The sequence below is a fragment of the Eumetopias jubatus genome, unplaced genomic scaffold (genome assembly GCF_037043125.1).
Source record: "Eumetopias jubatus isolate StellerSeaLion01/CBP00866 unplaced genomic scaffold, mEumJub1_p1.0 scaffold_10, whole genome shotgun sequence".
In the NCBI taxonomy this organism is placed as follows: Eukaryota; Metazoa; Chordata; class Mammalia; order Carnivora; family Otariidae; genus Eumetopias; species Eumetopias jubatus.
The window spans coordinates 30,481,773-30,497,275 of record NW_028274816.1 but is presented as its reverse complement, the minus strand read 5'-3'; the positions used below and the strand labels follow the sequence as shown (position 1 = coordinate 30,497,275).

The following is a 15,503-nucleotide window of genomic DNA, read 5'->3' as shown; positions in this document are numbered from 1 at the left end:
CTGCTTTAAAATCAACATGTCTACAGGAGTGGTTCCTTATTCAGCCCACCACAGAGGGATGAGCTAGCCAGAGCTGTGTCTCAATTTGCTGATCTGTTGGGTAGCTCAGAGCAGGGTTGAGGGCAGGTGCATGGCACGGCTTACAGACAGAATGGTGCTGGGATGCTTGAGCTGCAGAAAACACAGGTGACTAGGGCATGCAGGGACACCGTGCATGGAAATTGGGCATGTGTGTGTGCGCGTGTGGGGTGGGAGTGATTGTGTTGAACTGAAAAATCTAGGATTCTCCTTGAGAGAAAGGGGGACACGTGGCAAAGGAAGAATGAAGCTTAGGGACATAAAGCAAACATAGCAGCCACTCCTGGGGACTCGGCTTCCTCATTTGAAAACTCGGGGAAGGGACCAAGATACATGGATGGTTTCACAAAGCCATGCAGCGAGGATACTCTAAGGACTGAGGCCGGGGATCCGGACTTCCCAAGCTGTACCTCCTCCCATCTCCCCTTATCCCGACTCTACACAACCCTTCTCTTCATCCCACCCCACAATATAACAGCCTTATTGAGATACGATTTGCATACCATACTGCATAATGCATTATAATGCATATAACGTATATAATGCAATGGTCTTTAGTCTAGTCACAGACTTGTGCAACCACCAGTAATTTTAGAACATTTTCATCCCTCCGAACAGAAGCACCATACCTTTTAGTGGTCCTTTTCATTCCCTCCCCAAACCACCCCGGCCTAGGCAACCACTAATCTACTTTCTAAACAGCCCTGCCCTGGAGCCTGCTCCTCCTGGCTATTTTCAGGGCTTTTGTTCCACTCAGCGCTGAATGGGAGGCTTATGCTGACTGTCAGCCTGCCTTACCCATGCGTTCCCTTCCTGACCCTCTGCATCCAGGCTTCTGCCCTCCTCATCCTACTGAGAGGGCTTTCTGAAATGTCAACGTGACCCGGGGCCAAACCCAAAGGCTTTTCCTCTATGTGCTTCCCGACTTGTCAGCAGCAGCCGACACTAACGACCCTCAGACAGCCAGGGTGGTCCCCGTGCCATTGCCCTGTCTGTGGACGCCTCATCTTCTGCCTGCTCTTGTGAAGGCTGGGGGATGCTGGGGTTCTGGCCTCAGCCTCTTCCCTCGGCCACAGAGAAGTGGCACAGACTCAAGACCCGATCTGTCTTGCTGTGCCGGCATGGCCACATACCAGCTGTGTGACCTGGGGCACCTTCATCACGACCCCCATTTCCTTATTTGTGCTGCGGAGACAGTAACAGACAGAACCCCCTACTCGAGGTCATTCTGGGGATGCAGTGAGTTAATCAACAGAAGGTGCTTGACACATAGAGACACACTACACCAAGTGTTTGCCAATGCGATTATTCTGCTTATTCTTTTATTCAGTGAGTTTATTCATTGCCATTTTCTCAATAACTTTTCTGCATCAGACTTCCCTGGGCTTCAAATTTTCATTAAATTCAATAGAATCAGGAGATTAGGGCAAGTGTAGCTTCCTGAAAGCCTCACATCTGTGACCTGGAGGATGGGGAAAATAGTAGCTGGGTGTTAGGGCTGTTGGGCAGCCTAAATGATTTAATACATGTGGAACACTTAGAACAATGCCCAGCACATGGTGAATCCTCTGGAAATGGTGGCAGTAGCAGTGGTACTAGTAAAAGTACCAGTCATTACCCTCCTGTCTCATCTCCCTGTGATTGGGGGTTTGAATTGTGGACATCTCCACCTGCGTGTTCTACCATCACCCTCAAACCAAACTCACAACTAAGCTCATCAGATTTTTTCACGGCAGCGTCTACCACTGGTGAGTAAATGGTATCTGCCAGCACCCCACTCCTGGTCTCCCAGGTTACAAAACCATTGAGCATCTCCGACTCTTGGTTCTCTTTTGTCTTTTGTTTCCATTTTCCATTCTTTCGAATGACCCTGAGTTGCTTATTCTCTCCCATTCCACTGCCCCCACTTTTGTCTGGGGCTCACCTACCCACGTCTCAAAATCTGCAGTGACCTCCTGGCCAGACCAGCTGTCTCCAGTCCATCCTCCAAACCAATGAGCCCATGATACAACACACATTGTCTGCTTTGGGGTGATGTCCTTAAAATACCCTCCCTACCCCCAACCATGCCTCAGAAGGAGCCTCTAAATCTTTAAAGAAGGTCCATGCCAGCCAGTTGCCATCTGCCATAATTAAGTGGACTTTCCATGGTTTCTCCTTGAGTCTTTGCCTCCTTAGCTTGGCTTTGGACAACTGTATCCGATGCCTGGTTTCATCTTCTATTAACTTCCCAGTCTGGTGTTGGAGTCTGAAGCCTGCCATTTCTTGACACTGACAATCACACCCCCCCACTTGGCCTTTAGTCTTGGGTCATCCCACACTCTGTCGCTGGTTTCAACATTAATCTGTCTCTCATCAAGTCACCCTCTTGCTCCAGGACAGGTAAGTGTCCCTATCAAGCTCAGCATCGTATTATTTTTTCTTCATTGATTATTTTAGGCAGACCCATCTCTGTATAGGTTTTGTGATGGCACAGGATGAAAGACACACACATGTAATTAAACCATGACTATTAACATGAAGGGAAAAATGCAGGAGAAATATAATGAGGGATTAGGGGCACTTAAATAAATGACTGCATTTGGATAGCAAGCTTCACTATAGTCAAGGCAAAGAGAGACATACAAGGAAGGGCATAATTAACATAATTTGCTAAAAGGTAATCATGCCAGATTGCTAGGGAGGCAAATTTTTTTCCTACTTTCAAACAGAAGGATGACATCATCTTCTAGATCAGCTCCAGCAGGGTTTCTACAATGAAAGGCACGTTCTTCTATCTCTGCATGGTCTAATATGGTAACCACCAGCCGCATGTAACTATTGACCACTTGAAATGTGCCTAGTACCCCTAAGGAACTGAATCTCTAATTTGACTTAATTAATTTACATTTAAATAGCCACATGTGGCTAGTGGTTCCATATTAGAGAGTGCAAACATAGACAGTTATGTAAATAATGTTGTAAAATGCTACCGGCAGTACCTTTAACAGAAGATTTTAAAACTGCCAAGATCTCCGTGCCACCCTGTATGAGTTGGCTGGGGCCGCCATAACACAATACCATAGACTGGTGGCTTAAACAGCAGAAAGTTACTATCTCACCATTCTGGAGGCTGGGAGTCCCAGAGGAGGATGCCAGCAGGGTTGGTTATATTCTGGGGTCTCTCTCCTGCCCATGCAGATGGCATGTCCTGACACGGTCTCTCTGCACATCCCTGGTGGCTCTGTCCTAATCTCCTCTTAGAAGGACTCCAGTCAGTTGGATGAGGGCCCACCCCAAGGCCTCATTTTAACTTAATTCATTCTCTAAAGGCCCTGTCTCTAAATACAATCCCATTCTGAAGTACTGAGCATTAGTACTTCCACCTATGAATTTGAGGGGGTGAGTAATTCAGCTCATAACAGTGCTCCCCGTGCTATGAAATGGCAGATGGGCAAAGGCATTTATAATCAGAGGCTAGAGCTATATAGTCCAGGTGTATCATTACTAGTGTCACACTTGGGACGGGGATGGGCTTCCGGGAACTGAAAGGGTCAGATGGTGCCATGTTCCTTAGGCCACACTCTCTAAGAGCAATCACCTCACCTAAAACGTCAACTCCTCTTTCTCTGCTTGGCAGTGAAGGCCTCCACGATGTGACTCCATTGACCAAACCAACCTTACTTCCTCTCCTCCTCAGCCAATCACCTCTGCTGTGTTTTGCTCAGACCTCTCAACCCTGCCTACCCCATACTCCTGCTTCTGAGATTTTGTCACTGTCCCTCCTGCTTGGAATGCCTTCCTTGTTTTGTAATCCCAAAGTCATCCAAAGAATTTGTATCCCTCCGATCTCAACTAAGCCCCTCCTCATTCTTGGAGCCACTTGTAAGCATTCATTCTCTTTTATTTTTTATTTATTTTTTTATTAACATATAATGTATTATTTGTTTCAGGGGTACAGGTCTGATTCATCAGTCTTACACAATTCACAGCGCTCCCCATAGTACACACCCTCCCCAATGTCCATCATCCAGCCACCCCATCCCTCCCACCCCCCTCCCCTCCAGCAACCCTCCTTTGTTTCCTGAGATTAAGAGTCTCTTATGGTTTGTCTCCCTCTCTGGTTTAGTCTTGTTTCATTTTTCCCTCCCTTCCCCTATGATCATCCATCTTTTTTCTCAAAATCCTCATATTAGTGAGATCATATGTTACTTATCTTTCTCTGATTGACTTATTTCGCTTAGCATAATACCCTCTAGTTCCATTCACATTGTTGCAAATGGCAAGATTTCATTTTTTGATGGCTGCATAATATTCCTGTGTGTGTGTGTGTGTGTGTGTGTGTGTGTGTGTGTACATACGTACATACACACCACATCCTCTTTATCCATTCATCTGTTGATGGACATCTAGGCTCTTTCCATAGTTTGGCTATTGTGGACATTGCTGCTCTAAACATTGGGGTGCATGTACCCCTTCAGATCACTACATTTGTATCTTTGGGGTAAATACCCAGTAGTGCAATTGCTGGGTCATAGGGTAGCTCTTATTTTCAACTTTTTGAGGAACCTCCATACTGTTTTCCAGAGTGGCTGCACCAGCTTGCATTCCCACCAACAGCACAGGAGGGTTCCCCTTTCTCCGCATCCTCACCAACATCTGTCATTTCCTGACTTGTTAATTTTAGCCATTCTGACTGCTGTGAGGCGGTATCTCATTGAGGTTTTGATTTGTATTTCCCTGATACCAAGTGATGTTGAGCACTTTCTCATGTGTCTGTTGGCCATCTGGATGTCTTCTTTGCAGAAATGTCTGTTCATGTCTTCTGCCCATTTCTTGATTGGATTAGTTGTTCTTTGGGTGTTGAGTTTGATAAGTTCTTTATAGATTTTGGATACTAGCCCTTTATCTGATATGTCATTTGCAAATATCTTCTCCCATTCTGTCGGTTGTCTTTTGGTTTTGTTGACTGTTTCCTTTGCTGCGCAAAAGCTTTTTATCTTGATGAATCCCAATAGATTCTTAACTAACATTATTCTCTCTAGTTTTCAAATCCAGTTGCACTTGAAAACAGTACCCCATGACCAACACCTCGGTGTTGTCTCAGAAACTAAATCATAAACGTAAGGGTCGGGGAATCCTAAATTGGTACTCGCACATAGTAGGTCTCAATAATGTCACTGCAGCTTGGTTGACAAATTCAAGTACGTTTCATTCCTTTCCCACCTCTGAACTGTTTGGAGAGATGAGCTTTTTTCTAACTTAATGTACAGCTGCATCTTTAATATCTGGAGGCAAACCTGAAGCTGGAGCGTATCTCTGCTTCATGTATTAAATTTACAATAAAGTCAAAGACAGATGGCTAAAAAGAAACACTAAATCGTTTCTGAAATTATTAAATCTTCTAGTCTGAGGGCTCAGAGAGCCCAAGAAAATTTTCTTTTAATCCCTGTGGGCTTTATATTCCATCGATGAGGTTACAGAGCTGGCCTGAAAAGCAGTTTTGTGAAATCATTTACCAAAGGGGAGGGGAAAAAAATCATTACAGTCATCCCTCTGAGGTTCGCAAGTAATAAGCATACTCTATTCTCCTTGAGCCCGGAAGAGCCACGTGGGCTTGATAAATAACTGAGTTTGGCCCAACTGCAGTTCTAAACAGATGTCTGTAAATATTGTAGAAAAGATCCCCCAGAAAGTTGGTGGGTGTTACTAGTGAGTGGCTGTGGACGTTTTTGTTGGGAAACAGGCAACGGCTGTCTCTCTCCCCTCTCTGTGGATGACTAGCCTGCCATAGGAACATATAATCCCTTTGTTTTCCTACGGACTATCTTAACCAATACGGCTTCTTTTAAAGCGGTGTTTCTCAATTTGTGGAGGTTTTGCCCCTCCTCCCTATCCCACTCCGGGGACATTTGACCACGTCTAGTGATATTTTTTATTGTCATGGCTGGCAGTGGGAGGCATTACTGTTGTCTAGTGGGTAGAGACCAGAGATGCTACTAATCCTACAAAGCATAAGGCAACCCCCACCCCTAGCAAAGGATGATTTGGCCAAAATGTCAATTGGGCCCACGTTGTCTTAAAGTAATAATACCTTGTTTTAGTATGTCTTGTTCATTCATTCATTTATTCATCATTCAACACATACTTATTATTGAACATAGAGAATACCCAGGTAGTCCTATCTCTGTGTATTGCTGGATTCATCAGTTCACTCATGTAATGAGTGTTTATTGAGCATCGACTCCAGGCCGGGCACTGGGGTCTTGAATGGCACAGTCGGGGTCTTTCCTCATCTGGGGTTTACTTACTAGTGGAAGGGAGACAAGAGTCTCAACAAGCCAACAGATGAACAAGATCATTTCTACCAGTGATAAATACAATGGAGATTGGTCGAACAGAGTAAAAAGAGCCACCTGGGTGGGTGGCTGTGTAGGAAGGACCCTTCAGGAGGGGCTTATGGAAGGTCTCTCTATTTAGGTCACATTGAAGATGAGATATGAATGGGTGGAAGGAAGCAACTCTGTGAAAATCTGGAGGAGGAGTATTCAAAATACCCCTGTTCCCAAAGGCTTGGGTAGTTTCAGGACCAGGGACACGCAGGCCACTGCAACCCGGATGAAGGAGACAAAGTGGACAGCGAGAAGATGATGAGAGAGGCAGGAGTTAGGACCAAAGCTGTACAGTCCAGGAAAGAATTCAGACTGCAGATCAGGTGTAGTGGGAAGTCACAGAGGGATTTTAAGCAGGGTGGACACGGTCTGGGTTAGGGAGTGATAAGGGTGATAGTGATAAGGTGATAAGTGATAAGGCCCAAGGGTGGGCTGCTGGGTGGAGAATGCCCTGCACTGGGGCAAGATGGAAGTGAGGGGCCAGTCAGAAGCTCATGCAGGAGGGAGGCCAGCTTAGACCACAGTGCCATGAGAGCGAAAAGGAGAGCAAGTGGGTGAATGGCGGAAGTATTTGGAATAAAGTCCCCAGACTTGCCTGGACAGATCCCTGACTCAGTCCACCACGACTGCCAGCCTCAGCTTCCCGCCTCTGGTCAGTGCGGGTCCCTGCAGAACCTGTCCTGACTCAACTCCCACATGCGTGGGGCTCCACTGTCCCCCACTGCCTTACATGAGCAGACCCTCCCTAATGCACGCTGAGCTCAGGTTAGCGCCCCCCTCCCATTCCCAAGTCAGGTCAAGAGCTTCCTTGAATATCAGACTTCTGCAGCTGGAGCCTGGGACCCAGTCTCACAATTTTTGCTTCTTCCCTAGTGGATCATACCCTTGGGGTCCCAATGTGGCACCTCCTGACCGTGACCCGTTAGCAGCCTCCCATGGGACTTAGACTAAACTCCAGATTTCTATCTGGGCCCTGCTCACCTACTCCAGTACTCCTTTTTAAAAATTTTTTTTAATTTAAATTCAATTTAATTAACATATACTATATTACTAGTTTCAGTGGTAGAATTCATTGATTCATCAGTTTCATACAACACCCAGTGCTCATTACTTCACAAGCCCTCTTTAATGCCCATCACCCAGTTACCCTTTCCCCCCACCAACCTCCCCTTCAGCAACCCTCAGTTTGTTCCCAATAGTGAAGAGTCTCTTATGGTTTGCCTCCTTCTCCGTTTTCCTCTTATTTTATTTTTCCTTCCCTTCCCCTAGGTTCACCCGTTTTGTTTCTTAAGTTCCACATGAGTGAAATCATATGATATTTATCTTTCTCTGACTGATTTCGCTTAGCATAATACCCTCTAACCCTCTAGTTCCATCCACATCATTGCAAATAGCAAGATTTCATTCTTTTTGATGGCTGAGTGATATTCCACTGTGTGTGTGTGTGTGTGTGTGTGTGTGTGTGTGTGTGTGTACACACACACACACATATATGCCACATCTTCTTTATCCATTCATTTGTCAATGGACATCTGGGCTCTTTCCGCAGTTTAGCTATTGTGGACACTGCTGCTATAAACATTGGGGTGCAGGTGCCCCTTGGAATCACTATGTTTGTATCCTTTGGGTAAACACCATTCCCACACTTGCTCATACCAACCTGTGGAAAGGGGCCACATAAGCCTTGTCCTTTTACTTTTGAGGGTCTCTCTGCCCTGGAGGCACTTTTCTGTAGCTTTCAGTCTCTTTCATGTCCCAGCTCGCGTGATACCTAACCTTTCTTGTCTGAAGTCACTGTACCGAATGCATTTTCAATGAGTGCGATACCATCCCCCAAAGGGATAAAAATTGGTTCTTGGAGGATGAAAAAAATCTTACTCTTTTAATCGGTAAAGCACAGATATACATGTAGGACATAAACAGAAGGACAGCTAGCTAGATGATAGGTAGGCAGCTGAATTGATACAGAGATCGATGGTATACCTATGGTATTAAAATATCATAGAGGGGATTCATCAGGAAAAGAAGTCTAAAAAGTCTCCTGTGAGGGGCAGATAATAAGGAAAAAGGGGTTGAAAACCACTGGTCTGTGAAAACTGTCTTCTCGCTCCACTTACTTCCAACATATACCCTCATTTAATTCCTTTCAGGAACTTATGACAATTTGCAAATACCCTGTTGATTTCTGTTCACTGTCCAGTATTTTCTGCCCCTCCCTCCATCCCTCTAAATGTAAGCTACTTGAAACCCAGGTATTTTGGCTGTCTGTTCATCACTGTGTCCCCAGCATCTGCACAGTGCTGAGCATATAGTAATTATTCAATACCTATTTGTGACCAAGAAATGATTTCAAATACGAGAATAAGGACCCACTGGGTCAACTGGACCCCTCCTGGATTTCAACTCTCACTTAAATGCTTCCCTTTTAAACACTCAGTTTAAGTATAAGCCCCCTTCTTTGTCCCATAGTCAAGTTAATCTCTTAGCCCTGGTCTTGACTACCCCCCGTTTTCTCTCCTCTCTGACCACTGAGAACCAGGAACCATGCAGTCCAGCCCTTCTCTATGCCACTGAGACACCACAGTGAATACCATATGTAAGTCTGACTCAGTAAATTAAAAACGTTTTCAAGGAAAGTATAACAGTAGGCTAGCCATCTTGGAGATTACACAGCAGAGGGAATGCATGATTATCTGATTTAACAAGAAACCGAATCACAGTGAACATCTGCAAAAGAAAAAAAGACTGGAAGGATGCAAGCCAAAATGTTGGCAGTGTTATCTCTGGAATGTGCACTTGCACTTTATTTTCTCCTTACGCTTCTGTTCTTACTTTAGGACTTTCCTACAATAAGCATGTATTTCTTTTATCAGAAGACACAAGGGTTTTGGTGGCTGGGTTTTTTTTTAAGACCATTCATGATACTGCAGTATCAAAGAAGCAGATTCAGGTGCGCTCCTGGTCCATTCACCTAAGACCGGTTCTACTTGATTATGTGGGGACCCCCACAAAGCTTTTTTTAGGGCAATTTCTGTGCTTAGGGGAGCCACTGGATTTCGGCCAACTTAGTTCATTAGGCAAATAGCACCAGCTTTATTGCCAGGACAATACCTACTATCTGTATCACAGAACATTATGTTTGTTAGCTTTTCCAAGGATGTCTGTGGCTCCCCAAAGTACAAAAAAATTCTTGTAAGGCACTCACCCATGCAAAATGCAAAAGCCAAACAAACACAAAACACATTCCTACATATTTTAAGATATTTCTCAGGGGGCTTCACGGCTCCCTGAAGCCAACGGCCTGACCTAGGAAGATTTCTTAGTGAAATGTCTCTTGAAACCTACGTTATACCTCTTTATTTTCTCTGCACAGGTAGCTCCCAAGACTGGCTACCCAAATGTCCAGAACGTCCCCGATCCTGGAGGATTTTCTAGACCCTGCCTCCTCCTAGGACATCCCACCTGCCCCAGTTTGTGCAGCAAGTTCATGCTTCAGTATCCTGAAAGGTTACATTATGGAGTCTAGATTTTTTTCGTGATCAAGGAACGCTTTCAAATCCTAGAACTTTTGGCAGATCAGTTAACAAACACACTCAGTTCAATACTAGACCCAACAATTCATTCATAATTACAGTGCCCATTGTGACAGCTAACAGCAGTGAGTTTAGCATATAAAACATTTCAGCTCTGAGCCACTGTCTGCCCCAACCTTGATGTCATCTACTCACATGAGGTGATAATGTAAATGATGCTGCAGCAATATTCATGCCCTCTGAGAACCCAGGTGGATCGTCCACACCCATGAAAACTTGGTGGCCTATCTGAGAAGGACTCATAGCGGTAGGTTGAGGCACATGGTTTGAGAACCACTATGGAACTTAGAGTATTTCTTACATCCAAAGCCCAAACTATAGGACAATGACTTTTAGGACCCTCATTTTAAAACGAACAAACCTGGAGAATAATCTTTGAATAAAAGATTGTATCTGGCTGCCCAAATCTCCCTGGGCTAAAAAGAGATTATTTGCTGGAGGAAAACATTCTTACCTCCTCCAGGGCCCAAAGGGAGTCTACCACGGGCTTGATCTTCTTGTGGTTATAGAGCCCAATGAGTTTGTCCACCACTCCTCGAATCAGGCCTGCACGGCCCTGTTTGAAGAGCAGATTTAAAAGGGAAAATCCCGCGATGACTTTGTTCTCTTCGTAGAGCTTGATGGGGTTCACCTTCTCGACCTGCCACCACTGGAAGGAGAGAAGGTGTCCGTTACAAGGAACCAAAGCCAGCTGTGTTCACAGCATCGTGTGCAGAGAATAGGGCTGCAGTGGGACGGATTCCAACTGGCCAAGGGGTGGTCCTTGTTGGGGTATTTTTTAAGGCAGCAATTTAGCCAGGGATTGCTGTGAGTGCATGGTGATGCTTATGAGCAGAGTACAGGGTCTAGGTGGGAGAGAGAAACAAACTTCCTGAAAACAGCTATTGGGCCACATGTCATCGGAACACTGAGGCACAGGGTTAGGACTGTTGGCTCTGGAGCTGAATCCTGCTACCACTTGTGCTCCCTGTCCTTCTGTGTGCTTCATATCCCTGGGCTACAGAGAGTGGCAGGGCCATGAAGCCCTCTCAGGCATCTGAAGAGTTTAGCTGATGAATGGTGGGGAAGGAGAGGGGTGGCAGAGAAGTCCACCAAGTGTGGTGGGGACTCAGTGGGATGGTGACCCAGCCACAAGAGCAGCTTTCCTAGGGGGAATGATGGCACAGCTGGAGAGGTGGGTAGGAATCCACCAGAGAAAGAGTAAGGGAACATAATTCAGCCATGATGGAGCGTGAAGCCATAGTGTTGGGACGAAGCCAGCGGTTCCTATCTGAGGGACAGTTGGTAATGTCTGGGGGTGTTTTTGTGGTGGTGACTGGAGGGGAGGGGAAGCTACTGGCATCTAGTGGGTAGAAGCCAGGGGTGCTGGTGAACATCCCACAGTGCACTGGGCAACCCCTCATGACAAAGAGTTATCCAGCCCCAAATGCCAATAGCGCTGAAGTCCTAGATGGGACACGCGCACAAGTGGCAAGTGTGGCTATTTCCAGCCTCTCATTCCCCACTTCAGACATGAAAGTAAGTAAATAATCCACTAACAGACTACAGAAATGGTTATCCAACTGTTTTGTCCTGATTTAACTGCATTTTCTTTGGTGCCGGTCAGAATTTAGAAATGCCAAGTTCCAGTTTCTAATGGCTCTAAGGAGAAGTGGTGAATCGTTTAAAAGAGAAGGCAGAGAGGAATGTGATGGGCACTTAGGGACATTCATAATATTTATGTCATTGGGGTGTTTATTTACATCCTGCCTCTTTCCTGAATTGTGGGAGCTCATGAAAGCTCACAAAAGATTTTGATATATATTTTTTAAGTGGGACAATCATATTTTTAGGAAAATAAGTGTGAGAAAGACAAGTCAAAAAAAAAGGGATAAGGTTCATGCACGAAATTCTTTACTAATGTACATCCCCTGAGGGCCTGGAGGCCAGCTCGAGGAGAGACATGTATTTGGCCATGGGCTGGCTTCCCACAAACACAAAGTAGAGAAATGATTAATGACTCCTTTCATGGTGCATCTGCAATGTCCAAGTAAATGTTTGTGAAATGAATGCTTGCTAAATCTGCAATTCCTGCAGCTATGGTTAAGGGAGTTCTAGAGCCAAATGCCTGGTTTTGAATCCCAGTTCTGCCACTTACTAGCTGCGTGCACAACTTTAGGCAAGTCACCCAACCTCTCTGTGCTAAACTTCCCTACTGTATCTCCTGGGGTCAATCATGAGGAACAAGTGTGTTAATATATACAAAGTTCTTAGAACAGTGTCTGACCTGGAGTAGGTTTTCTAGAAATATAAAGTATTTCTGTTATCTTTGATTTAGAGAGGAGGAGCTCCGAATTGGAGGCAAATTGCTCTCTAGGTGTTAACCATTGTTAACCAGTGCTATAGTCTAAAAGCAAATGGCGTGTTTGACAAAGAGTGAGTACCAGCTCTGCAAGAGTTTTAAGGTGGAACATAATTAGGATATCTGAGTGAGAAATTCTTTTATAGGTCCAAGTATGGCTTTATTTTCTAAGCCTTTCTCCAATATATAGAAGAAAATTCCTTTCTAGAACCTCCTAGAACAAAGTCATCATTTCACTCCTTGGCATGCCCTATCTTCATTTTGCTTCTCACTGACCAACTAATATTGGACCTGACCTCTGAAAGGAAATAGTCTTTGTTCTTGACCTCCAACTATGTAGCATTCTTTTAATCAGCACCGCTGTTTCAGGCAGGAGAATCTCAACCTCCATCCTGGCCGTGTTTTTATGAGTGCCTTCACTGAACCTGGGCATACTGCAGTTATTTCATTAACACTGTGTGTTCTGATTGTGCATTTAGGGGAGAAAAGGAAAACACTTCTTACAACTGCATGTAATTTGGGATCAGTTTGGTTACCCACAGCAGGCTGTCAGCATCACGTTAATTACAGCCACAGCAACGAAACAGCTGCAAGTGGCACAAAGCCTATGTTCGTGGGACTTGCTCCAGACAGCATCCTTCATTACACTCCATTCTTGCTCCCTTACAGATTCTGTCATTGCAGTGATCCTTGATCTAAACTTGGAAGTTCAAAGGCAAAGACAGGCCCTTTAATTCTACTGTCACAGGGCAGGGAGTACGAATCATTCCAGAATCAGGGAATGTTTGGGGGTGAAGCCTTGCGCAGCCACAGTGTTGGCACTTAGGGGGCATATGAATACCCCATAGTGCCACCCATATAATGATTTTTATGGCTTTCCCTGGCCACCCTATTCCAGATGCCTCCACCCCATCCTGCATCCTATTTTAAATCCCTTTCAGAGTTCTTATGACCATTTACAATAACCATCTTATTAATATGTTTTACTTCTTTCAGTTTGTCTCCCTCATTAGAATGTGAGAGTCACAAAGGGCTAATATGTACCCATCTCATTCACTGCAATGCCCTGGTGACTTGCACACATGCAGGTGCTCAGACGGTGCTCACAAAGTGAGTGAACCAATCATGATGCGCTAGCTGCTTAGGAGGCTCAGGGGAGATAAGAGTAAGCTCTCGTGAGAAGCAGCAATTCCCTGTTGGGGGGCAGGGGTAAAAACTGAAGTTCAAGTCCAACTTAGCTTAATTCTAGCAAGTGTTGCTCTAGGTGGGAATATAGGTCAGAGTAGGTTGGACTGCCCAGGGATGTGGTTTCTCAATCGCAAAGTAACCACTACATTCAGAGCATGATTGTTTAAGCTAGTGGTTCACGGATTTGCCTGTGTCTAAAATCACCCAGGGGACTCACTACAATTGTGGGATCCTATTTGGATCTCCAACTCAGTAGAATGGAGATACAGAGAAATCTTAAGGACTCCCAGAGACCTGGTCAGAAACCAACTCAAGCAAATAAAATTCACTTAATGCCAAGTTTATTTTTGACCAATGAATGATTAAAAACACAAAAACTTAAGCAATCTCTGTTGAAATCAAAATAAAGCTTTCTTGAGTTTCTCGGATGCTCCCACCTCTCTGCTTCATTTAGACAAAGCAGCCAAAGTTTATACAGAGTCTTGTTCATGTGTAGTGACCAGGGCGGGAACACAGGGTTTATTGAAAATGAATGATGCAGATGAAGGACAAACAAGGTTTAAGTTATTAGGTCAATGTCTTTATTTGGAAGAGCTCACAACATGCAAATCACGCACTACCATAGTACATTTGACATGTATGGATACTTACTGATTTTGCAAAGCTAAAGAAGCTCTTGGTCTCTCCAGTCACCATGTTGGATGAACCTGCAAATGGAGGATTCCCAAGTCAAGCTATTGCTAATGAAAACCAACATCTCTTGCTACACACAGAAGAATGGCAGTTGTTTGGTCCAGAACTGTCAAGAGCTTGAAAAAACTTTAATGCAGCCTTAGAAAAATGAGGGAAATGAAGGGAGTGGGTGGCATCAAGTTGACTTAATTTTAGCCAAGGGTCACTGGATCAAAGAGAAAGTATTTCTCAAGGTGACCATGTCATTACTTTGGAAAATTGGGCATGTAGCAAAAATGTGATTTAGACCCACTTTCTAATAAAATGATAAGTTGCTTGAAATGTCTTATTGATTCCATTATTCAAGACTGGGAAATGAAGTCCTATATGAGCCTAACTCATGGTTTGAATTTGATTCCTTAACAAGTGAAGGGCTTGGGGCTCTGGTGGGCTGGGCACTTAAGTTGCAGGGAGAGATAGGACTGAGCTAGAATTTAGATGGATGGAAAAATGGGGTACAGAAGAGCAGGTGAGAGTGAATATAGGTTCAGGAGCCCAGGAAGGGGTGTGATCAACGTACTAGCTCCAAAGAAATCTGAGCAGAGAGGACAAAACCACTTGAGACAAATGGTATGAGAAACTGTGCTTGGTTAAAGGGAAAGGGCAATATTCAGAGGGAAGATGGGAGATGGTGTTAGGAAGATTTCCTAAGATGCTCTTACAGAGAGAAGAGACCCCTTTGTGTGGTTCTTGGGGATGCAGAGGGGATGAGAGCTCTTAACAGATCAGATGCTATATTGGTGCCCTTTCAACAACTTTCCTGCCTTGTCCCCAAAGATTGGGAATAAGTCCTTCTCAGAGAAACATTATTTAATGAAAAAGCAATGTATATTTGGAACTTCATTATTTGGCCTGGGTAGACTAGTAGCCAGTTAATCACTGTTCTGCTTTTATGGGGTGACTACCACCAAGCATTGTGGTACCAGGCTTTGGTTACTTTGTAATCAGTGTAATCAGTTAGATCCTTGTGAGATGATAAAATTGTATTCTGCCAAGTGACATCATGGAACTGGGGCAAAAATGGAACTGGTGAATAAGAAAGAATAAATTGTCTATCAACATTTGACTCACATGTTAGTCATATCCAATATCCCCACATTGGGCATTGACGCTCACAGCTTCTTTTATCAATAATAGTAATAATTAAAGAATTATGCATCTACTTGCAAAGACTTTCAGCTATGTGGTCACTACTGAAAA

At 44.5% G+C, this 15,503-nt stretch overlaps 1 protein-coding gene across 1 annotated transcript in view; it reads right to left on the bottom strand.

Annotated features, from left to right (window-relative positions):
- The window catches only part of VAT1L (vesicle amine transport 1 like), a 140,444-nt gene that overhangs the window by 55,018 nt on the left and 69,923 nt on the right, over positions 1 to 15,503 (bottom strand). The window contains exons 6-7 of the mRNA XM_028091719.2: positions 14,223 to 14,278; positions 10,497 to 10,691 (exon numbers count right to left, since the gene is read on the bottom strand). Of these exons, the coding sequence (XP_027947520.1) occupies positions 10,497 to 10,691; positions 14,223 to 14,278 (251 nt within the window). The remainder of the gene's footprint in view (positions 1 to 10,496; positions 10,692 to 14,222; positions 14,279 to 15,503) is intronic.